The 25434-nt window shown below is 42.8% G+C and overlaps 1 protein-coding gene across 5 annotated transcripts in view; it reads left to right on the top strand.

Moving 5' to 3' along the window:
- The window catches only part of LOC129828030 (protein diaphanous homolog 2-like), a 644069-nt gene that overhangs the window by 176654 nt on the left and 441981 nt on the right, over positions 1–25434 (top strand). For all 5 annotated transcript variants that reach the window (XM_055889439.1, XM_055889440.1, XM_055889442.1 and 2 more), the window contains 7 exons: positions 3514–3622; positions 6637–6747; positions 8754–8866; positions 12295–12411; positions 21691–21809; positions 22825–22889; positions 24115–24219. In XM_055889439.1, the coding sequence (XP_055745414.1) occupies positions 3514–3622; positions 6637–6747; positions 8754–8866; positions 12295–12411; positions 21691–21809; positions 22825–22889; positions 24115–24219 (739 nt within the window). The remainder of the gene's footprint in view (positions 1–3513; positions 3623–6636; positions 6748–8753; positions 8867–12294; positions 12412–21690; positions 21810–22824; positions 22890–24114; positions 24220–25434) is intronic.

Genomic DNA, 25434 nt, shown 5'->3' with positions numbered 1-25434 from the left:
AATAGATTTGTAAGCCACAAGGAGGCTGCCGAGGGGAGGACGGCTCATAATGATGGCTGGAATGGAGTGAATGAAATGGTATCAGGCATTTTTTTGTTTGTTGATGAATTCGATACCATTCCATGTATTCCGTTACAGCCATCACTATGAGCCCATCCTCCCCACTTATGGTGTCACCAACCTCCTGTGTTGTAGACAATCTGTCACTGGCCCCAGCACAATACATTCTGTGCACTCATTGCATTTGCAGCAAGGGCTTTGAGCTGTATCGGTGCACTGCCAGTTAACATGTTCTGATTTAGCAGTTTGGGCTGTGTAATGTATTTAAGTGCTCAGTGTTGTTGGCCATGAACACACAGCTTCGCTGACAGATTATAAATTGAATCCAGCGGAGCTCTTTTTTATTGTGTCTGCCACAGAGCTGGACTAGAATAACAATGGCACTTCAAAGTAGGTCTGCATGCAGCAGAGGAAAATAAACAAACTGACAAATACGAAAAACCCAGTTAAAAGTGTTTTGAAACTGATAGACAGAAAATAGAGCTGAGGCCTCACTTTCCGACAACCTCGTCTGCTAGAGAGCTACGCTGTGACGTCGGCTCATTCTCAACACCACAAACTAAGTGACGGAATCAAAGGGCGAACGCGAGGAGTTAAGCAGATGTAGCGCCTCTTTAAAGTTACAGTTTGAACAGGCATGTCTGTGTCTGTACCCCCTGCACATGTCTGCAGCTTTATCACCCCTATCACATAGAATAAGTCTGCTCCATTTATCTACAGTGCCAGTCAAAAGTTTGGACACACCCACTCATTCAAGGGTTTTTGTTTATTTTTACTATTTCTACGTTGTAGAATAATAGTGAAGACATCAAAACTATGAAATAACACATATGGAATCATGTAGTAACCAATATTTTTTTATTATATTTTGAGATTCTTCAAAGTAGCCACCCTTTGCCTTGATGACAGCTTTGCACACTCTTGGTATTATCTCAACCAGATTCATGAGGTAGTCACCAGGAATGCATTTCAATTAACAGGTGTGCCTTGTTCAAAGTTAATTTGTGGAATTTCTTTCCTTCTTAATGCGTTTGAGCCAATCAGTTATGTTGTGACGGGGGGTATACAGAAGATAGCCCTATTTAGTAAAATACCAAGTCCATAGTATGGCAAGAACAGCTCAAATAAGCAAAGAGAAACGACAGTCCATCATTACTTTAGGATATGAAGGTCAGTCAATCTGGAAAATTTCAAGAACTTTGAAAGTTTCTTCAAGTGCAGTCGCAAAAACCATCAAGTGTTATGATGAAACTGGCTCTCATGAGGACCACCACAGGAAAGGAAGACCGAGAGTTACCTCTGCTGCAGAGGATAAGTTCATTAGAGTTACAAGCCTCAGGACTTGCAGCCCAAATAAATGCTTCACAGAGTTAAAGTAACAGACACATCTCAACATCAACTGTTCAGAGGAGACTGCGTGAATCAGCCCTTCATGGTCGAATTGATGCAACGAAACCACTACTAAAGGACACCAATAAGAAGGAGAGACTTGCTTGGGCCAAGAAACAGGAGCAATGGACATTAGACCAGTGGAAATCTGTCCTTTGGTCTGATGAGTCCAAATGTAAGATTTTTGGTTCTAACCACCGTGTCTTTGTGAGATGCAGAGTAGGTGAACGGATGGTCTCTGCATGGAGCATGGAGGAGGAGGTGTGATGGTGTGGGTGTGCTATGCTGGTGACACTGTCTGTGATTTATTTAGAATTCAAGGCACACTTCACCAGCATGCCTATCACAGCATTCTGCAGCGTTACGCCATCCCATCTGGTTTGCGCTTAGTGGGACTATCATTTGTTTTTCAACAGGAGGGCTATTGTGTAAGGGCTATTTGAGCAAGAAGGAGAGTGATGGAGTGCTGCATCAGATGACCTGGCCTCCACAATCACCTGACCTCAACCCAATTGAAATGGTTTGGGATGAGTTAGACCGCAGAGTGAAGGAAAAGCAGCCAACGAGTGCTCAGCACATGTTGGGAATCTTTCAAGACTGTTGACAAAGCATTCCAGGTGAAGCTGGTTGAAAGAATGTCGAGAGTGTGCAAAGCTGTTATCAAGGAAAAGGGAGGCTACTTTGAAGAATCTAAAATAGAACAGATATTTTGATTTGTTTAACACTTTTTTGGTTACTACATGATTCCATATGTGCTATTTCATAGTTTTGATGTCTTCACTATTATTCTAAAAAGTAGAAAATAGTCCAAATGAAGAAAAAACCCTTGAATGAGTAGGTGTGTCCAAACTTTTGACTGGTACTGTATATGTTACATTTATTACACACATATACTTCACATAATGGTTATAGGTCACTAATATTATTTCTAGGATTTCCAGTAAAATATAACACGATGATTAGTATTATATCCCTGGCAAAGTGTCCCCTTCCCAGTGCAAAGATTTGGATGGAGGCAAACTCACATAACACACATCAGTCCAATATAACCTATAAATGACTCGTTTTTGTCAACATACCTCCATCCTCCTCCCATGCCGTCACTGGGTTGGGTGGTACTCAGTGGGTAGACAGGGAGCACCCTGTGTAGGTTCTCCCCACATCTTCCCTCTCCTTGCTCCTCTGCAAGACTATTTTTGAGCACTGGGGAAGATCACAGGCATGGCTGGGTCATGAGACATCATTCCTCCCTAGGGACCCACGAACGCTTCAGCGCATCCTGGATGGCAAAGAGGCGAGAAACAGAAGAAAAAAAAGAATGAGCTGAGAAAAAAACAAAAACAAAAGCTTCCACGCAGCTCTCTGTCTCTCTCTCTCGCCTAGTCTTTGTTGTGCTTCTCCAGTGTATAGGAGATAAAGGCACGACAGCAAACCTAGCATTCACAACCCCGATGAGAGAGGCCCCCATGTCTGATCTGATGGTGTGATAAAGGGACGCCAGCTAAATAACTTTTGTTTGCCGTTTACTGAAGTGGCTATTTAAACTGACTTCACCTACTTGTGTTGCAGCTTCCGTTTGTGTGCAGGCGCATAGCAACACATTTCTTTAGTGTGATGCCTTCGTCTGAAAATGACCAAATCATTATTCATCAAAGGTGCCCGTGAGCGCTTGTAAACGGTCTCATTTGCTTTCACAACAATAGGTGTTTGTACGCGTCAGTTCTGTACTCTTTTCCCTGTAATAAATCGATCCTGCCCTGGCATCGTCAACTACGTTTGATTATGAATAGCTTTTACTGTGGATGATATCAGCTACCAGGCGTTGTATGAGCATCACCAGAGTAATGAACTGTGGCGGCTAAATTGGTTACATACAATGTACAGTGTTGCCAACAAAGACAAAAAAAATTGTCTTGGGTCCCCACAGAATGCCCCTGACAAAGGCACGGGAAGGGACGAGATGATATATGGGGATGAGGTGAACATGATCTTATCTTAAATGTCCTGTCGGTGGGGCGATAAAGGTGCTTGTTGACTTTTTTTGTCTGTTTTGCTTTCTCTCAGCCTGGATAAGATTCTGGCTGCCATGACAATTGCAGCAGAGAGGAATAACAAGGAGAGATTCGCTCCGATAGTGGAGGGACTGGAGAATCACGAAGCCCAACAGCTCCAGGTCAGTATATACAAAGCCTGTTCGGATACAGACACACTCATATAACATAAACACACACATTACACACACATGCACACATTGATTCATGCACCCCTTTCTCCACATCTTTCCCTTAGAACCCATCTCATAAATATCCACGTCAATTCACAACACTCTTTCAACCTGCCACTTACAGAGTATCACATGTTGTAATGCCTGTATTCTTTTAATGGTAGTCTGCTTGGATTCGAGTCATACAACATTATTCTGCATTCATAGGTATTAATTCACAAACTAGTTTAGCAGCTCTTCCAAGTTTTATCCATGATCTTAACTTGTTGACCTTTGAGGCAAGTTGTGGAAAGAAACACCTTTTTAAAACTCACATATATGCACATAATACAATAAATCACCCAAGTCTGCCATGTCATGTGCAATGGACAGAACTCGGCTCTAGCCAGTGTCATTCACCAAAATGGCCTCTCTGCTTGGAGCCGGTGTTTGACACGGAGTCGACCGTGGGCTATTAACATGCGCTGAAGGTTCTCTCCCCTGCCCTAATAATCATCATCTGCTTCACTAGAGAAGCCCTACTCTGAAAAAGGACTCCTAAAAATAACACGAGACCAGAAAAGAGATGTTGACTGTCTGATATGTTTTTTTTCTCATCCTCGTAATAAATACTTTTCATCTTTTTCTCAGTGTTGTTGAGGTGGGTCTCTGAGGACCCAGAGGAAAAGGGCTGCCATACAGCAATACACCTGTCTTTTCTTCTGTATTTTACTTTTCTTTCTCTGGCACTTTGCTGCACTCCAAATATTTTGAGGAACAAATCACTGCAAAATCACTGCAAACCGTGTATTTAATAATTTGTGAAATAATTTGTCATGTTCAGAGTGGTGGATCTATGGGAAGGAGGGAAGGGGGGTAAGGAAGGGAGGTAGAAAGCCCTTTGATTGTTTTCCTCAATCCTAAATCTGCCGCAAATGAAAAGAGCCACCGCTAATTGTGAAGTAAATTAAACTACCTTGCTGATGCAGAAGGTTAAAATAAATTAGAATACTTTTTAAAAACCTTCCGATGGTGCTGTGGATCCTAACTTTGTTAATGTGATTAAAATGGGTTTTGCCGATGGTTCGGGCTTTGCTCACTCCACTGTAGAGAGAAAGCCAGCCTGCATCCCAACTTTAAACCATCCCAGCAGTCCCACTTTTAATTACACTGACAGAAATCTCCTACTGTAAGCTCGGTTCACATGACGCCTGAGCTCCCCTCTCGCGTTGTCGCCAACCCCGGAAACAAGCGCCACAATAACCCTCCCTGAACCAATTCCACACAACAAACATTGTCGAGGTTTGTCTGCTTCGTATGATAGGAGGACAAATCTACATGTAGAGGAAGAGAAGTATGGACCTAGCTACTCATCCAGACAAAATAATTCTTGAAATATCTCTCTTGCTTTTGAACGGCTAAAGATGGAAGTAAAGTGATGAGAGTGAAGATAGTTTCAGCAAAGCTTCTAGTCTAGCGTCCCTGGCGGGTAGACTTCAGGCTTGGATGCCCAGTTCTTGGTCCAAGGCTCTGGAGGCCCTATTGGATCATTTAGAGGTCTGCTATGTTGCTACTTGGCTCCATTGGCATGCTCTCAAAGCCACTGTCACATCCCCTTCCACACCACCAGCAGCACAGAACAGCCTAGGAGTTCTCCTTAAAGGGATACTTTGGGGTTTTGGCAATGAGGCTCTTTATCTACTTCCCCTGAGTCAGATTAACTCATGGATACCATTTTTATGTCTCTGTGTCCAGTATGAAGGAATTTGGAGGTAGTTTTGTGAGCCAATGCTAACTATAGTATACCCATATCCAGTCAGTGCACTCATGCTAGTTACCATTGACTCGCGAAATGACACAGAGACATAAACATGGTATCGAAGAGTTAATCAGACTCTGGGGACTCTGGGGAAATAGACAAGGAGCCTCATTGCCAAAATTAGTATCCCAAAGTATCCCTTTAAGCACACTGCTTTCCCGGGGCGCGGCAGGCCTGGCGCATATGTCTGTATGAAGAGTCTCCATTAGCACCGACACATTCCCATAAACCATAACACTGTGTGCCCTCACTCCACTGGATTAATACAAACCTGTTCGATCCCTCTGTCCCCCGGCTATGGAAGGGGGGAAAACACAGCAAAAACAAACCAATGCTGTTCATTCCAGATGGCTCTTATTCCCCATCGCCAGCTGAATTCCCACTAGCCATGTTCTCCGAGGGCATTAATTGGGCTAGAGTATGTGGGTGTCTGTGTGTGTGCGCGTGTGCATGCGTGTGTGTCTGTACGAGTCTCTCCAGGAAAACACCTACAGGAGGAATCGGTGTGAAAAACAGCCCAGGGACAGCATTCACACTGGACCGTTAATAAAAAATGCGGGCCAACACAAACGTGCCGATAGAGGTTTTTCTAAAGCCTACTTTTCACATGTCGTTCACGGAGATCCTTCAGCTCCTGATGAATTCGCCTGTCGGACGAGCACTCTGTCTTCTCCCATCGTTGATCCCCAGAGCCGCCTTATAGTCCGTTAAGGCCCATCAGCGTTTTCCCTTTGCCCTCTTTCTCCCGTCCCTCCATCCCTCCATCCCTCGTCTCGTCCCTAATCCAATAAATCAATTACAAATGCATATCTGGTCGGCGGACTCCCCGGGTTTTCTTCTCTTTTCGACTTCCTCTTGCCCTCTACTTCCTTTTTGCTCCCTCTACACCATACTCAGACTATGGCCTATCTCTCCTCTTTCCCTCTCATCTCTTTGCTCTCCTCTTTCCTTTAATCTCTGGGAAAATGTATAAACATATGTTTTTTTCACAAACAGGTCTTGTAACTCAACAGTGCCCGCTACATCATAAAATAGATTGATACCGTACACAGAGGTCGAGCATGATAAATCACCATATCACCATATCATTTAATGTTCAGTGAAATGAATGCCATAAATGGGTTCTCTCTAACGGTCTCTCTGGCATTTGTGTGCTGAACAACAGGTGGCCTGCATGCAGCTGATCAACGCCCTGGTCACCTCTCCGGACGATCTGGACTTCAGGATACATCTGCGCAACGAGTTCCTCCGCTGTGGCCTCAAAAAGATCCTACCGGTGAGCCACCCTGAAAATCGGTTAGATTTCCTTGTCGTCACAATTTGCAAAAAATAGCGGGCTCGGCAGAGTGAAGAAACTGTATGAATGTAGGTGCATTATCGTTTATACACTGTTTCGATTTGGTTTTAGTCATTTTGAAGTATATTGAGTTCTTTCCCCCGCCACCCCCCCCCTCCCCCCCCCAACATTTTTTTTTAGTCTAACATCCGTGGGCTGGATTGGACTCCCTTGCATGTCTTATGTTTGACACCCCAAATTTTTCTGGGCCATTACAGGAAGTAGCAAATGCATATCCCTTTATGCATTTGTATACTGTATGTATATTGCTCCCATTATTATATTGGAGCGTTCTAGCTCACCTCACCGCGTGGCACCACCTCACTGATCACAGCTCGCTCTGGGCATCATCAATCAGCAGTCAGATCCTTGCAATCGGCTAAGACAAATAAGCATGCACTCATCACTCTTGACCTAATTTGCAGAGGGGAATCTGCCACTTGTTAATAAGTCATCCTGGCTTGATTATTGCTGTCATTAGTTCAATTATCTTCCTCTCTGCCACCCGATATGATGGAGTTTCCTTTACAATAGTTCATTAATGTCACATTTGAAGCTTTAATGCAAGCATTTAAACTGACGCAGGGCCCACTAATTGTGAATTATGTTGTGGGGCCAATAAATAGTCAAGTGACCAACATGAAAACAAAAATGAACCAGGTCCATGATGATGTACAGGGGTATTGCTATTGGCCCACAGTCCTCGAGTCCCCTTATTTCTGTGGCATTGCGTGCGGCTTCCCTCTCTGAACTGTCGTTTCCGAAGACAGATGGCATGCCCGAAAGAGCAGCGAGGTGATTGATAGATGCAGAAATCGGGTTACATTTGGCCTGGTGTCATCGGTCAACTCCAACTCTGATGATTCATAGGAAAGTTGTAAAGTGCACTGTTAAAGCCCCTTGTGGAATGGGCAGGTGTGGAGAGCTGGGTGATCCAGGCTGGCAAGGAAGGGGGGGGGTGGTGGGTATTTTATACATTTTTATTTTGTTTAACCTTTATTTAACTAGGCAAGTCAGTTAAAAACAAATTATTATTTACAATGACGGCCTACCCTGGCCAAACCCTAACCCAGACGACGCTGTGCCAATTGTGTGCCACTCTATAGGACTCCCAATCACGGCCGGTTGTGATACAGCCTGTAATCGAACCAGAGTCTGTAGTGGCGCCTCTAACACTGAGATCCAGTGCGTTAGACCGCTGCGCCACTCAGGAGCCTGAATCCTAGATCTTAGTTCCCATACAGCTGTGACATGGAAACCATCAACAATGGTCTCAGTTAATGGAATCAGTTGTTTAAACTGCAATACTTCCCGAAAACACTTGCATCTTTAATAGCAAGCTAGTGAGGGACAGAGAGAGAAGTGAGTTGCACAGTATAGGCAGAACCGTGCACTAGGCCTATCTATCGGGCAATCACTAGACCTATCTATCGGGCAACACTTCACTCTTACACAGTCACACACAGTATCTGCGCATGTGCACAGGTTCTCTTCACGCTGTTCACAGCATGGTAGCCAGGGCACCAAAACAGCGGAGAAGTTGAGCCTTGTGCTGTTGCGGAAATTGACCCTCTGTGCTGTTTACTTTATGCTACGTAAAAATACATCGTTTTTTTTCTCGCTTTGGGATTTTTCTTAACGTTAAGGATCCCAATTTTGTTTAATCATTTTAATGTTTCAACGTTCACACCCCTAGAACCGTTATAAGTTAGTACAATCTAGTTGAGTTATGTAGGTTTATGTAGTACTGATAACACTGTATATAAATGAATTAATCTTTACGGTACTGTACTGTATATGCATTCAATGCTCTGTTGTCTATCTCATTAAATCACATTACAATACAACACAGGCCAACATTTTCCATTCCGTTGGAACAATCGATAATGAGGTATTGAGTCCTTTGCTGTCTACTACCACAGTCTATTCATTTCTCTGAATTACAGGAGCTGAAAGAGACAGAGGAGCTGGACATCCAACTGAAGGTGTTCAACGAGAACAAGGAGGAGGACTCCATTGAGCTCTCCCATCGCCTCGATGACATCCGCGCTGAGATGGAATATCCTTTTGTCCGCCTGCGCCACTGCACCGGCCATGGAAAAGGGCTGCTCGAAATGAGTGTATTGTGTCGGCCTTACCAGGCTTACAGGTCTACAGCAGGCATGGTCGGGTTCATAAGAGAAGAATTTGAGGATCTATAGTGCAATCTCCCTGACCTATTTCTTACCTGGTTAACCAGGTAAACAATCTCTTCTCCCCCTCTCATCGCCTTTCCTCATCTCCTCTCGGACGTCTAGATCTTACCTAGATGATGCAAGACACAGAAGGCGGCAGTCAATCACTACCAGTTGTTTTGCCTTCAGAACAAACTCTGTTTATTTTATGGCTACTCTTAAGTCTTGTTATGGTACAGTGGATAAATGTTTTAGTGCCGTTGCTTTGGCTGGTACACCAGGTCACTCTTCAGTCACCTTTTTGTTTTGTCTGGTTAATCACACCTGTGTCCGTTTGAGCCATTACCTTACCTTTCTTCTTTTCCGTTTAGTTAGAAATGACAAGTTGGTTTCTCCAAGTCGTCCCTCTAGGTCTGCTCAACTGGAAACTTAAAGTGGTTAAAAGTGAGCCCTAATTGGGTCCCAAGTTTGAGACTTGTTGTAAAGCATATTTGGCTAGGTGCCTAATAATTCAAGGAGCATCTCTAAGGGCATTTGGATGTGTGAAACACTGACACGTTAGGTAGACAGTGCAGGGCCAGATACTGTTATACAGATGTTCTCTCTGCCAACCTTTGTCTCCCCAAATCCCACAGTGCTCAAATATCCGCCACTGAGGGCTGTGCTGAGTGACAGTTACCGTTGACGCTCGGAGAGGGAGAGAAAGAGAGAGAGCGAGGGAAAGGGGGGAAAAACGGACACTGCGCCTGGCTTAATGATGTGCTTGAGCAGGTTCACAAATTTATCGGGCCCAATGTTTGTTTCGAAGGACAATGTGGTATTGATCTGTGAATAGTCTTCATGATGTGCATGCTAGCTCTACTCTCTGACACACACACAAACACACAGTCCCGGCTGCCTCCTCTGTAGCTTGTTTTCCCTGTCTGCCTCATGAATATTAACACAGAGAGACGCGTGTCCTCTGTGTCCGGCCCAGGTCCGGGTGCTGAGGGGGTGACTCCGGGCCACTAATGAATATTAATGATGCTGTGGAATAGTGATTGATTGACCCTATCACTGACTGGTCCACATCGCACCTCCACTGCTGCTCATTTTTATTCATGATCCCCAGCTCCACAACATGAGTAGAAGTCAAATGTAGCAAGAGAAAGAGAGTGAGGGAGGGAGAAAAAGAGAAGTGTGTGCTTTTGGATTTGCATTGTTCTGTAGGTAGAGCTTTGTTCATGTCTGCTGCTTACCGATAGATGTAGCTGCTTGGACGCTTTCCAAGTCCGGGCTTCTTCCATACTTACAGTACCCCCCCTCCCTCAAATACCAGTGTGGTGAGCCTATAATTGCATCTCACCGGTTTGGTAATTCTCATCGACTTCATCCAGGCTAATACAGGAGTGCGAAACGATACTTCAGAGAAGCCTGTATTCCCATCTCCTGCACTCGCCGAATTTGATATGGGAGAACTGTTTTAATTACAATTGTGGTCGGAAGTGAATAGGAAAATGTCAAACAGTGTTAAAAAGGATAGATTTGCACTGATTGCGGTGGCTGGATCATGTGGTGTATGAAATAGTGAGTGCAGTTGGAGAGAATGATGCCCGTGTTCTGTCATTTTGCGTGTCACGTCTTTGCACTGATTGTCAGGTGATGCTCATTCATGCTAAAGTTAACTTTTCAGAGGCGATCAACGCTCGCTTATCATTGAAATATTTTGAGACAATGAGTTTAACAGTTTTTCCATTGGAATGATATAATTTGCTTTACACAACTTTGACATGGCCTATTCTAAAAACCCCGAAGCGAAGCTAGTCCAATCATGTTTTCTCCGATAATCTGAGGAAAGCAGGTCCTTGGTCCCTCTTTTTAAGCCCTCTGGGCCCAAAAATTACACAAATCAGATAGGTTTATTTACTGCTTGCTGACCACAGACAAATGTGAATGAACGCAGAGCCACTGACTGTGAAAGTGTTTCAAACCATACAGTGTATCACGCCACAGTCAGCATGCAAATATTTCAGCCGACATTGTTAAAACGCACATTACATATTGTGGTGGCTATCGATTTTTCATCCTTCTCAGTTTAACACTTGTCTTTCCCACCTTATTCTATTTCCTTGTTTTCTGCATGTGTGCACATATTTCAAATAGGGCTATTTGTTTAGGTTTTTTGACATGGTTTTTAAACGATGAATATCCACGGGAGGATCCTTTCTCAACCAAACAGTTATGCATAATAGTGATAATAATAATTATAGTAGTTCAAACAAGATCAAATGAAATCTGGCTATAGATTAAAATCCCATGTGAATATTTCTCGTAAACACAGATGTACAATAGATGGTACTTTGATCGTGATACTATTCTGAAATCCCACTTGGATATTATTTGTAAAGTCACTTTTGCCTTGATTTGAACGTTGCTTCCTATGGTTTGAATTCCATACAAATCAACTGTGAGATGTGCCAAGTGCTCCATTTCGTAGCCTCTGGCAGTTCCTGTTCTTTTTGGAGAGAAAAAATAGCCACCAATTCAACTCAGAGAAACGGACATAATATTTTTTATTTTTTTTAAAGACACCACTTTTCTTACGAAAAAACCCCCAAACAGACAATGATTTCTTATCTAATTCAACAACTATTTTAGACATCAAAAGCCATCGCTCGCGCTCCTTGGGGAGCCGAGTTGTCCGACACATAATCAATACCTTTTGCAAGTTTAAGAACACATCGTTTCTCTTCGACGGACAAGACGAGGCACGATCGTGAAGACTTGAATTTCAGCAATATTTTCCACAGTGACTGATCCCCTTTTCATGATTCTCCCTTAAAATATTCAAACCCAATGGAGTTTTCATGTGATTAATTTCCTCCTCCTTGAAAGGTGTCAAGTGACAGGTAGACCACAGGGACCATTCTTTATTGCCAATTCCCCTCCTCATGTGAGCTGTTTACTCTTCTGCAGCTCCCCGATGGGAAAACGGATGTGAGGAGTTGTCGCAGTGTTTGCTTGTACACAATGACGCCTGTCTGAGTACTTGATTGAGGGGGAAAAATTGTAAAACAAACACTGTGAATCGAGGATCTATCGAAATTATTCTGATGTATTTTAGAATGCACTGTCACTATATTATTAGATTGCTATGAGGAGAGGCAGCGAAAGCTAATAATGGAATTGGTTAGAAAGGGCACATAGATTGTACTGCTGTATATTTTTCCTTTATTAAATCTGCAGTTTTTTTCTGCATTATGCCTAGTACATTTTCACTCATACTGTACAAGCAAAAAGGCCATGCTGTTATGTACCTTAATCCCCTTCTCACTGATATGGGTGAGGTGTACCATCTCCTGTCCAACATGGTGAAAGACACTGGATCGGAGACCTACTTCCTGTCCATCCTACAGCACCTCCTGCTCATCAGGAATGACTACTACATCAGGTGACTTCTGCCCACAAACACCCATGTCTCTTTTCACTGTTTTCACAGGAAGACTGCATTTCCACAAGACTGGTCTTGAGAAAGGCATAAGGCAAACATTTTGACATTAAAACAGTTTCTACTCTGTACTGTATGTAGCTCTATAGGGGATATGCTTTACTTTGTAGAGCTGATGCGCTAGTTCTGCATTATCAACACAGAAACCTCAGACGTCCTCTCCTTGACACCATTTTCGAGTTAGGCCAGATAACAAAACACGTCACTGACTCCTGTAGATTACAGTGTGCTTACGAGCCTTTCAGGTGTAAAGCTACTTCCTGCAATCTACCATTTCCCATACATGCTATTATGTCCTTAGCACTTTATTATGATACCTTTATTTCAACAAGGAACACAGACTGAGACCAAGGTCTCTTTTACAGCTGGGCCCTGCGTCTACTTGTTTACACGTACAGTTTAGGTGCAATGACTAAGAAACTACACAAGACAAACAAAACGATCACAGATAACACCCCAAAAATTCTGCAACATTACATTTACACACAGGTTATTCCCCTAACAGCACAAGAACTTGCATTATCCAAAACAGTAACAAGCAATACAAAAATAAAAATCCTCCAATAAATATTTAAAAGGGGCAAGGGGGACACGAGTCTCAAGTTTAAGTTTAGTCTGCAGGCTATTCCATAGGCAAGGAGCGTAACAGGAGAAGGCAGCCATACCCAAGTCTGTGGAAATCGCATGGGCCTCAAGTGTAATCCATGCTGGAGACCTGGTTTTAGGAATTCTAATTCTAATATTGATGAGTGGTGATAAATAAGAAGGTAGCTTATTCAGAAGTGCTTAGTGGTGAAAGTGTAGCACTGAGAGGTCAGAAGGCATGTAAGCATTAAACATTACCTTGGCAGATGACCTAGCGGTTAGATCGTTAGGCCAGTAACCGAAAGGTTGCCGGTTCAAATCCCCCAAAATCTGTTGTTCCGCCCTTGAGCAAGGCAGTTAACCCCCCCACAACAACAGCTCCCCGGGCACCCAAATTGGCAGCCCCCACACCTCTCCGAGCCAGAGGGGTTGGGTTAAAAGTGGAAGTCAAGTTTCGATTGGACCTTATGTGCAATTGATGATAAAAAAAGAAATGTAATCCTTTAATTGAAGATTCACATGTCCTCTCAAGGCATCTCTCACTCTCTCTCTGTCTCTGTGTGTCTATCTGTCTCGCTCTGTTTCTCTCTCTTTCCTTCTGTCTCTGTCTCTCTCTGCCTCTGTCTGACTCTAACCACTGTGTGCAAAGTGCCAGGGTCATATCAGAACAGATCTAATATTCTGTAGTTTTGAACGATTAGGTAATTATTCAAATGGCAGCCTGCCTCGGCAGTGTAAATGTGTCAATCACAGGGGAAAGGATGGAGACTGCGGCGGCTTCTGTGATGTCAATGACAGTGATCAATTTGCTGCTGTGTCAGACTTTTCAGAGAATGAAAATATTTTACAGAAAAGAGAGAAGGAAAGAGGATAGACGAGAGAGAAGAAGAATTTACCATAGACAAGATGCTGCTCACTCGGCTGGTATGAATAATGCATTCCTCATCTTGTTGGAGAAGGTGAGAAATAGAAAACACATTAAGCGGCGAGTACAGCAAAGTCCACCTCAGCACTCCTGTCTGTGTCTTCTCCCCACTACTGACGCTACAGCTCTCCAAAAGGATCACTACAAATGGTCATAAAAAATGAATGTGCTTATTAAAGATAAGCTTTTAAAAATACTTTCCCCTCTGCTCTCTCTCCTCCCCTACTTCATGAGAAATACATATAATTCCACATACATCATCAGGCTTTGCGAGGTGCAGTCGTTCGGTCTGACTCAAGGTCCTATATCCAGCTTGGCCTCAATTCATCATCAATATATATTTTTCGGTTACTTTGAACCTGCATATCTTTTTATGTTCCAGATGAAATTGGCTGGTTGGGAAATGGTATGTCTTTAATTTTAGATTAAAGGGATCCCGTAAAATCATTTCAGGTTTTGATGAATATATCGCTATTGGGATCCGGGGGGGGAGGGGTTTGGCCACCGTCGTCACTCGCACTCGCTGTCAGGCCAAATCAGGTGATGGCGCGAAACTTGTCCATTGCTGTATAGGATGGCTTCCTGATCAAAGGGACATGCCTATGCCAATATTCCAGCAGAACGGGGGCTTTGATTTCAAAGGTGTTACAGTGCCTTCAGAACCCCTTTTTGCTGTGTCATAGCCTGAATTTAAAATGTATTAAATTGAGATTTCTGTCACTGGCCTACTGTAACGAGTGCGCTGAGAGTCGGGAAGCAAGTTCAGGGAGTGAGTGTTTTAATAAATGAACATAACATACTACAAAACAAGAAAACACAAACAACGCACTGACATGAACCTGAAACAATAACGCCTGGGGAAGGAGCCAAAGGGATTGACATATATAGGGAAGGTAATCAGGGAAGTGATGGAGTCCAGGTGAGTCTGATGACGCGCAGGTGCGCGTAACGATGGTGACAGGTGTGCGCCATAATGAGCAGCCTGGTGACCTAGAGGCCGGAGAGGCCACATGACACTTACACACAATACCCCATAATGTCAAAGTGGAATTATATTTTTCACATTTTTTTTACAAATTAATTTAAAATGAAAGTTTAAATGTCTTGAGTCAATAAGTATTCAACCGCTTTGTTATGGTAAGCCTAAATAAGTTCAGGAGGAAAAATTTGCTTAACAGGTCACATAATAAACATGGACTCACTCTGTGCTATAATATTGTTTAACATGAGTGATTACCTCATCTCTGTTCCGCACACATACAATTATCTATAAGATCCCTCAGTCAAGCAGTGGATTACAAATGCAGATTCAACCACAAAGACCAGGGACGTTTTCCAATGCCTTGCAAAGAAGACAACTATTGGTAGATAGGTAAACATTTTAAATGCATACATTGAATATGTCTTTGAGCGTGGTGAAGTTTATAATTACACTTTGGATGGTGTATCAATACACCCAGTCACTACAAAGATACAGTTTTCTTTCCTAATTCAGTTGCCAGGGAGGAAGGAAACCGTTCAGGGATTTCACCATGAGGCCAATGGTGACTCAATGGTTTAAAACAGTTACCGAGTTTAGCTGGCTGTGATGTGAAAAAACTGAGGATGGATCAACAACATTGTAGTTACTCCACAATACTAACCTAAATAAAAACATTCCAAAACATGCATCCTGTTTGCAACAAGGAACTAAAGTTATACTGCAAAAAAGGTGGCAAAGAAATTAAGACTGTATTCAGGACGAAAAGTTATTTTGGGGGCAAATCCAATACAACACAATACTGAGTACCACTCTCCATATTTTCAAGCATAGTGGGGGCTGCGTCATGTTATGGGTATGCTTGTAATTGGGGAATTTTTCAAGATGAAAAAATAAACTAAATGGAGCTAAGCACTGGCAACATCCTAGAGGTAAACCTGCTTCAGTCTGCTTTCCACCAGAGACTGGGAGATTAATTCACCTTTCAGCAGAACAACAACCTTAAACACAAGGCAATATCTACATGGAAGTTCCTTATCAAGAAGACAGTGAATGTTTCTGAGTGGCCTAGTTACAGTTTTGACTTAAAACGTCTTGACGCACGGATCCCTTTAGCGGGATCAATTTCATCAACAACCGCTAAATTGCAGAGCGCCAATAATTTTTTTTAAATGCTAAAAATATTTATATTAATGAAATCACAAGTGCAGTATAGCAAAACACAGCTTAGCTTGTTGTTAATCCACCTGTCGTGTCAGATTTTGAAAATATGCTTTACAGCGAAAGCAATCCAAGCGTTTGTGTGAGTTTATCGATCTCTAGACAAAACATTAAGAACACCTAGCAGCAGTGTAGATTGGTCACGAAAGCCAGAAAAGCAATACAATTAATTGCTTACCTTTGATGATCTTCGGATGTTTGCACTCACGAGACTCCCAGTTACACAATAAATGTTCCTTTTGTTCGATAAAGATTATTTTTATATTCAAAAACCTCCATTTGTTTGGCGCGTTATGTTCAGTATTAACAGCCTTAGACAGGTCATCAAGGCTTGACAAAAATTCCAAAGAGTATCCGTAAAGTTTGTAGAAACATGCCAAACGTTTTTAATAATCAATCCTCAGGTTGTTTTTAACATCAATAAATGATACTATTTCAACCGGACTGTAAACTATTCAATACTGTAGAGAAAGAAAATGTTGAGCAAACAGTTTTGAGTGCATCAACTAATGGAGGTACATCCGTGTATCCACTGACGCATTTTTAAAATCTCGCTAATTTTTCAAAATAAAAGCTTGAAACTATGTCTAAAGACTGTTCACACCCTGAGGAAGCCACGGGAAAGGGAATCTGGTTGATATCCCTTTAAATGGAGGAAAGGCAGGCGATGGAACAGGGATTTTTCAAAATAGGAGTAATTTCCGGGTTGGATTTTCTCAGGTTTTCGCCTGCAAAATCAGTTCTGTTATACTCACAGACAATATTTTGACAGTTTTGGAAACTTTAGAGTGTTTTCTATCCTACTCTGTCAATTATATGCATATTCTAGCATCTGGACCTGAGAAATAGGCAGCTTACAATGGGAACGTTATTTTTCCAAACATAAAAATTCTGCTCCCTAGCTTCAAGAGGTTAAATCTACTTAAAAATCTATGGCAATACCTGGAAACGGTTGTCTAGCAATGATCAAAAACCAATTTGACAGAGCATGGAGAATTTTGAAAATAATAATGGGCAAAATTTGTGGCTTATTTTATTTTCAGTAATTAATCTGCAAGTGCCATGCTTAACAAGTAGGAGCAATTCAAACCCCTGGTAAATATAGAGCAATCTCCTCTTTTGGAGAGGAGCGATATGGGGATTACACTGGTCTTGTGGAGCAGGGGGTTGGGAGGGGAGCTTGTGCTGGTGCTAGAAGCCAATAGAGGGGGAAGGTGAGAGAGGGAAAGATGGAAGGACTGGTGCTGGGGACGTACAGTGCTTTCATAAAGTATTAACACCCCTTGACTTTTTCCACATGTTGTTGTTACAAAGTTGGATAACAATGGATTTAATCGTAAAAAAAAATGTGTCAACGATCTAAACAAAATACTGTATCAAAGTGGAAGAAAGCCTTTACTTTGTATTTTTTTATGTTATTTATGGAAAGTAAAATACTAATGTATCTTGATTATGTAAGAATTCAACCGCCTGAATCAATACATGTTAGACTCACATTTGGCAGCGATTACTGCCCTAAACATAACACTTTGTATCCAGGACAAAAAGTTCATTTGTTTACCACATTGTTTTGCAGTATTACTTTAGTGCCTTATTGAATACAGGACGCATGTTTTGGAATATTTTTGGCGGGGCTTCCTTCTTTTCACTCTGTAATTTACGTTACTATTGTGGAGTAACTACAATGTTGTTGATCCATCCTCAGTTATCTCCTATCCAATGTTCCCTCTAAACTGCGCACGTGCAGAATAAATATCAGCCCACAGAGAGAAGCACGAGATTGAACTTCACCCAACTTTCTAGAGTTTTCCCTGTTAGTTAACACTACCAACGTGTCCATTTACTGTGGCAACTGTGATCGTTTCAATGCAATATTAGCCACTTTCAATGCAACATACCGAAACAAAACAAAGTATACATGACTTAGTATGAAAAACTAACTTTGCAAGATATTTTAGGCAGAACGCATCGGAATAGGATTCTATTGCATTGACATGCACGACCCAGCCCGTACTCTACACAGACTGACCTAAAAAAAATCAGAGCTGCAGTAGCCCTATAGGCACATCGACCATTGCCATATGTGGTTCTGTGCCATTTACTTTGAACTGGACTGTTTACAGCATGAGCGGTTTTGAGATCAAAGCGAGAGCTGTATGTAGGCACGTGTGTACATTTTGTTCATATCATTTGCTAGTTAGTAAGTTATTAGCCCAGTTAAAATATCATTTGTAGTCAGCATTAGGGGAGTGATTGCTTCCTACAAGAGCAGAAAACGTGTGCATTTGAAAAGCGAGTAAGGTAAAGAGTTTTTTTGTCTTTAAAGGGGAGTGTTGTATTTTGAGACATGCTTGAATAAGCTAAGTAGCCAAATAGGCAGATGGTAGCATAATTTGTCTGATTCTCTGTATGGGAATAATGATGCCTTTTATTTTGTAAAGTGGTTTCTTGCATCAAACAACACAACAACATTTTCAGTCACCTTGTCTGAAGGACAAGTGGATAAACAGGTTAATTTCAAGCCCTGAATGTTTTCGCTCCGCAGACCTGAAATTTGAGGGAACATTGCTCCTATCACAGCCATTGTTTAAAACCATTGGCCTCGTTGTGAAATGCCCGAAAGGTTTGCTTCCGACTTCCTTCCTCTCTGGCAACTGTAATCTATGTTGTCACTTGGCGCCTGTATCTTTGTAGTGACTGGGTGTATTGATACACCATCCAAAGTGTAATTAATAACTACACCATGCTTCATTGTGTTACCCATCTACCAATGGGTGTCTTTCTTTGCGAACCATTGGAAAACCTCCCTGGTCTTTGTGGTTGAATCTGTGCTTGAACTTCACTTCACTGATGGACCTTACATATAATTGTATGTGTGGGGTACAGAGGTGAAGTAGTCATTCAAAAATCATGTTGAACAAACACTATTATTGCACACAAAGTCCATGCAACTTACTATGTGACTTGTATTATGTGACATTTTTACTCCCAAACTTATTTAGGCTTACCATAACAAACGGTTTGAATACTTTTTGACTCAGTACATTTCAGCTTTTCATTTTGTAAACATTTCTAAAACATACATCTGCTTTGACGTTATGGGGTGTTGTGTGTAGATCCGTGACGAAATCTCAATTTAATAATTTTTTAAAATCATGTCGTAACACAACACAATGTGGGGTGTGAATACTTTCTGAAGGCATGGTATGTTGGCTTCTGGTGCCGTGCCCTGTCCAGGCTCTGGTAGGGCTTGACAGTTCTGGGTCACTCGCTCGCTGCTTCCCTTCCCCGGTTATCTCAGTGGTGGTGGCAGGGAGGAGCGGGGGATGCCGGGAAAATAGGGCAGCTTATTGAGATAATAATGTGGTCTACATCGGTGACAGTCGTAAGCCGGGTTAGCGCTAAGCCACACGTGTGCTCGCTCGTTATCATCGCGAGTGGGCGAATCCAGTCGCTGGAACAAAACATTTGCCATTTCATGCTGACAAAAACGTCGTGCTTAATGGAAATCTGGTTTGACTTGTTTTGGTCCTTCTAATATCTGTTTACGTTATGATAAGGACTGCCCACATTTTAGAGGGAACCACCATTTGCTCCGTGTCATCACAAATAAAGCCCCACATATAATGCATATAGTATAAGCAGAAATGCAATCGTGTAAACTGTTTGACAACATGCACTCGCACGTGTTTCCCCATTCATATTCAGAGCTCTGCACTTTTGTTTTTTTGAAGTGATCTCTCTGAAATGAAACGCTTCCCAACAAATCCAGCCTATCTAGTTCATAAAGAGACCTCCGCTCAGAGGAATGTGTCTATTTGAGCCACATCAATGCTCTTTCCCCCTGCTCTCCTTTCCAAAAGAAGTAGAAAAATAGAAGGACTTTGAAACAAGCTTTGATTTTCTTATCTGCATCATAGCCATGTTATGATATCAGCCTTCTGAGCCTCCCCACCACTCGCCCTGAGTATCAGTGAGAAGCATGGCGTCCGACGACAGAAGCCAAGAGGAAATTAGTGCACAGCAAATCTGCCGTCCACAGATTGCTGGCGCTCCTAATATAGGCGCCCCTCAGATCTTTCTGTGTGGGAGGAAAACATATTAGGGTACATGAGGACCGGCTGGCAGCTGTGCCTAACCTCCTTCACCCACAGTGTGATTATGAGGCTTCTCACATAGCCACAGTACAGAATGATTCTCTCTCTCTCTCTCTCTCTCTCTCTCTCTCTCTCTCTCTCTCTCTCTCTCTCTCTCTCTCTCTCTCTCTCTCTCTCTCTCTCTCTCTGTCGCTCTGTTTCTTTCTGTCTCTCTGTGTGTGTATATGAGCGGTTCCAGTTCTCAATTGACACTGCTTTTTAGTGCAGGACTAGGCTTAATTTATCTGAGAAACTGCCCCTTATAGTCTATGCACATTTTTTTTTAAACAGTGTACAGTAGTTTATCGGATGTCACTCAGTAAACATCACTTTAATTACACAAACTCCAGATAGTTGTCCAATGAAGTTACAACAATTTAGAGTGCAGGTTATACTTCTACATTCACATATTTGTTTGTTTCACACCGATCATTGCTTTCCTTGCAGTTCCATACTGCCCTGAGGAAGTAAACCTAGTCAAATAAGTTGGCATAGGCATCATAAAGTAAGTGTGATATGTCTGGTAACAACTTCTCGTAACCTGGAAAGATCCACATTCATTTTGTGAATCCCGGACTTAACTAGCATTGACCGGGAGCAAGTGATAAATTATCCATGTACCTCAAGTGTGGATTTTTGAGCCGGGCGACAGTTCCTTGGAAACGATCCCTAATCATTAAAATGCAGTCTCCGTGTGCTCGGGGGGGAGAGGAGATGAGACATTTCTGGTGGGAAAATTGCATTTCTGCTGGCACCATTCAAGGTCATGCTTGGAACCTAATTATTTGCCACTACGGGGCTCAGCTTAAGTTGACATTGTATTTGCTAAATGTCACTCGCAATTAAAATTGATAATATAACTGGGGAAAGGTCACACGCCAACCTGTGTGGTGTGAACATGAGCCCCGGCTGACTCAGACGATACCCCATCGCTATGTCACCCTCCCAAAACACGCAGACATGTTTTCCATGCCATTGTGCTTTTAATTAGACACATTACACTGATTAGATTAGCATTTTTGGTTTATGAGCGCCCTTAATTGGCAAAGATGATTGCAAATTAGGCGAGCGGGCATCGTGACGGCTGGCCGCACTCCCCGTTTGTCACCTTGAATGGACGCGAGCCAAACCTCTCCGAGTTCCACACCACCGAGATGAATTTAGTGATTTCAAGATCTGCGCAAAAGCAAGTGATCAAATTTAATTGCCTTTTTTTTTTCAACTGTGAAACCTTTTCGATCTGGCATTCTGTGACCTCGAGGTTGACTAAGGGGATAATTTGTGGAGAATTAGGGCTGTGTAAGTTTGTCATTCTCTTGTTCTTGTATGTGTATGCTAACTGTGTTGTGCTTGTGCTTGGCTCCCTGCTCTCTCAGGCCCCAGTACTACAAGGTGATAGAGGAATGTGTGTCTCAGGTGGTCCTCCATCGCAGTGGGATGGACCCAGACTTCGGATACAGGGAGAGATTGGATGTAGACTTCACCCACCTCATCGGTAGGTCTGCCAGATCGCTGTGCTTCCTCTGACATTAAGAAGGGTGCATTTGCACCCAGTAGGTAACCATTATACATTGATGTCATTATGAACACATTTTAAACCGTTTTTTGGTTTCTGCTTTTGCCTCCTAGGTCGCCCTCACCTACATATTGTACAGACAGAAAGAAAATAAGAAAATTTGAGTTTAAATCACTATCTGTTTTTTTTATGCCAGTCTTGTGATTCAGTATAAATTATATTTTGTCTTCAAATCTGTCTAAATCATCCTCTGACATATTTTTCCGCGGACACAGTGGGGGATGTCGCTATATTCCGTTGCCATTCTATTATTATCTTTCCCCTCCCCCTCCCCTGAGAGCCTACCCAGAAACACCTGCAGCTGCTTGACATATATAAGATAAGGTAGTCTGATTATGCATACATAATGCATTATCTGTTAGGTGTGACTGTGGCACATCATGTCTCATCATAAGCGCATGGAGATTTCACCAGGGTTTTCACTCTGCTGAAAACAGTCATCAGCTGCTTTCCAGGAATCATGGAGGAAACAATGTCTCGTTGTTGTCTTGAAATAGAGGCAATATCATGAAATAACTGATCTCCTTTTTTTATTTTTTTTATTTTTTTTATTGTCACTAACAGTTCTGTGACTTGCCAACAAAGGCTCATTAAAAGTTTCCAAGCCCATCCATGAAAAACATATTCATGTTAGATTTTCCAACTTCTTTTTCTATTGCTGTGCTTTAATGAGTTGAAAACAAATGTTTCGGGGCTTGGTTTTTTTAAATGAAGGTCAGCCAACCTGCCGAACAGAATACAAATTCCCCGGGGGATATGTGGAAAAGAAGGAGATGACAGGTTCTTCACTCATTCCCTCTATTTCCTTTCTCTCTCTCTCTTTGATTTGGAGTCTTAAATAGGATGTTAACAATGTACGGTATAATTGAGAGAATCAGACTCAGTTCATGGTTGCTTACTGTCGTCACTGCTGCCGGCCCCTTTTGTCTTACAGATCAGTGCGTGGATAAAGCCAAAGTGGATGAGAGCGATCTGAAGGCTGCCGAGTTCTCCAAAAAGGTGAAGTATAATGCGTCAACCTCTCAATGCCATTGGTATGCCACCACCACACTCCCATCAGAAAAGTTTTCCCCACCTAGAGCTCCCAGACAAGCTATTGATCTCTGAGCCCTGATCAATAGCTGGCAACAGAAGTACATGATCTGTCTCAGTTTTGCGAAGGATCAATGCCGATGCTCCAACATAAACGTGTTTGTGTCCGCGACGGGGTGCGAGTTACAATATGTACAGACACTGTTCCGAACCCTTTATTGACACGTCATTGCAATAGGGGCCTTCAAGGAATCCATTTTCTTATTACTTCTTATTATTTCAACTTATTACTTTCGGTCTTTTTGTGCATCAGAGGTACATCGGAGAGGAAGTAGTTCAGCAAACTCTCTGAGATGTGTTTTATGAATAACGTTTTAGAATAAAAGCTACGGTGTTTAGGGAAGACTGGAGTCTCCTCTCATCCACTCAGCGCAATGTGATAGCATAACTCCTGATGCTTTTATATATTTTAGAACTGGGTTTCAGTACTTGAGTAGCCTACTTTATTTAGCATCCACACTCATTTTCCAAGGAAGGAAAAATGTACTTTATTCCAATGTAATGACAGTACATTTAATCAGTTGACACTGTATATTTTTCAGTACACCACCAATACTGTGTGAGTCATTGGTCCATCCAACAGAATCCTCCAGAAGTGTTGTGACTCAGACCATTATGTCTGATTAAAGGCAGGGTAGATTTTGGTACTCAAGGTACTCCTCTCTAAAGGCTTGGTCAAGTATTACCAGCCAGCAGATGCCTCCACTCCCCACATCATTCCTGCCTCTGTGTGGGCGAAGATTCATTCATTTAGCAGATGCTCTCATCCAGAGTGACTTACAGTAGTGAGTGCATACATTTTTGTGCATCTGAAGCGTCCTGGAATGCGAGCAGTGACCGCTCCTGTGGTGACAGTGAAAACATTGTCCTGACACTGGTTGCTTTCCCACAAAGGTTAGGTCCATCACCAACACATGAAAGCCAGACCCAAAACACAGACAGAAGACGACAGGGTAGAGGGCCACCAAAGGCCTATGAATAGAGATGGGGGACAAGTGCATGCGAGGCTGTGTTTTTCGTGTGTGTTGACATGCCCCGCAGTAGGCCGTTGTCTAGAGACACCCTGGCCCTAACCAGAGTGTGTGTGTGTGTGTGTGTCTGTGTGTGTTTGTGCTGTGTTGAATTGCTGCAGTTCGATGAGGAGTTCAGCGCTCGGCAGGATGCCCAGGCCGAGTCCCAAAAGAAGGAGGAGAAAATCAAAGAGCTGGAATGCCAGATCTTCAACCTAAAGACCCAGGTAATGACACCAGAGGAGAAGGGAGGGGGGGGGGGGCATGCACACCCACTACCCCAAACTGCAGTCTGAAGCCACAAGCTCTCCATAGAGGTTTTGTACAAGCCCAGTATTGACAAGAGAATGGGAAATAAAGTTAACACTAAACCAAGATCGGGGCTAGCATCTAACATTGATCACATCATATGAAATAAGGCATTTAGTTGTTTCTCCAAAGCATGATGGTCCAAGTTAATCCGGTTGTGAGGAAAATTACTTTTACTAATTTGGCCAAATTGAAACCTTTCTACCCCAATCACGGATGCGAGACTCCTTCTAAGTGGGTATTTTTCAGCCATGCGGGAGCGTTTGATTCAATAAAGGGTCAATCTCCTTTTTAAAATGTTGCATTCGATATTGGGTGAATTATTGGGTCAATTGCTCCATGGGAGCCTGTTCCATGCAATTGTATCATCAAAGAGATTGATTGCATTTATTCTCTGGCCTTGGCATCCCTGTCTCTTCCAAACAAAACCCCTCAAACCTGAGCACAGAAAATTACTGCTATTTCCTCCTTAACCCAATTTTAAACACTTCAGTGCTGCCTTGAGACTAAAGGGCAGTTTGCTTCCCTGCTTACCGAATTTAATATAAACCAATGCTGAAAGATGGCATGGCATCCAGTATCCGAGATTGTTTTTCTCCAAACTAAATTCTGTTGCAGTTGCAAATGTCCACGCTCCCCCATCCCATCCCTTTTCCGCACCTGCACATTTAGCCCTGTCACGCATCGCCGGGACTTTTCCCAAAGACAAGTCGCTATCATTAAGATCCCTGGCAGCCTCAACGACCATTTATTCTCATTAGGGTGCAGCGCGAGGCTTGGCCTTCTTCCTGGCCAGGCCAAGGCTAAGTTCCTTTTCTTTCTTCCCCCGATTGCACTTCATTTGTGTGCAGTCCTCACTCCCCCACTTCATCTGCCTGAGTGCCATGTCGACACTCGTTACCTGCTCTCTCGGCCAAACTCGTTCATCATTCGCTCAGCGCCCCACAACGACTGCCCACCCGCCTCCCGTACATATTCATGAGGGTGGCTGGGGCTCCTCCGCGTCTCCTCCGCGTCTCCTCCCCCCTCATCACTTTCTATCTTCCCTTCTTTTTCTTTGCTCTCTATCACTTCCTTTCTCTCTATCGTTCTCTTTCTCCTGCTCTCTCTCTGCATCAGGCAGCGTCAGACTC

This window comes from Salvelinus fontinalis, chromosome 29 (assembly GCF_029448725.1).
Source record: "Salvelinus fontinalis isolate EN_2023a chromosome 29, ASM2944872v1, whole genome shotgun sequence".
NCBI classification, from domain to species: Eukaryota; Metazoa; Chordata; class Actinopteri; order Salmoniformes; family Salmonidae; genus Salvelinus; species Salvelinus fontinalis.
Note: the sequence above shows the minus strand (reverse complement) of the source record. Positions and strands in the feature narration are given on the sequence as shown.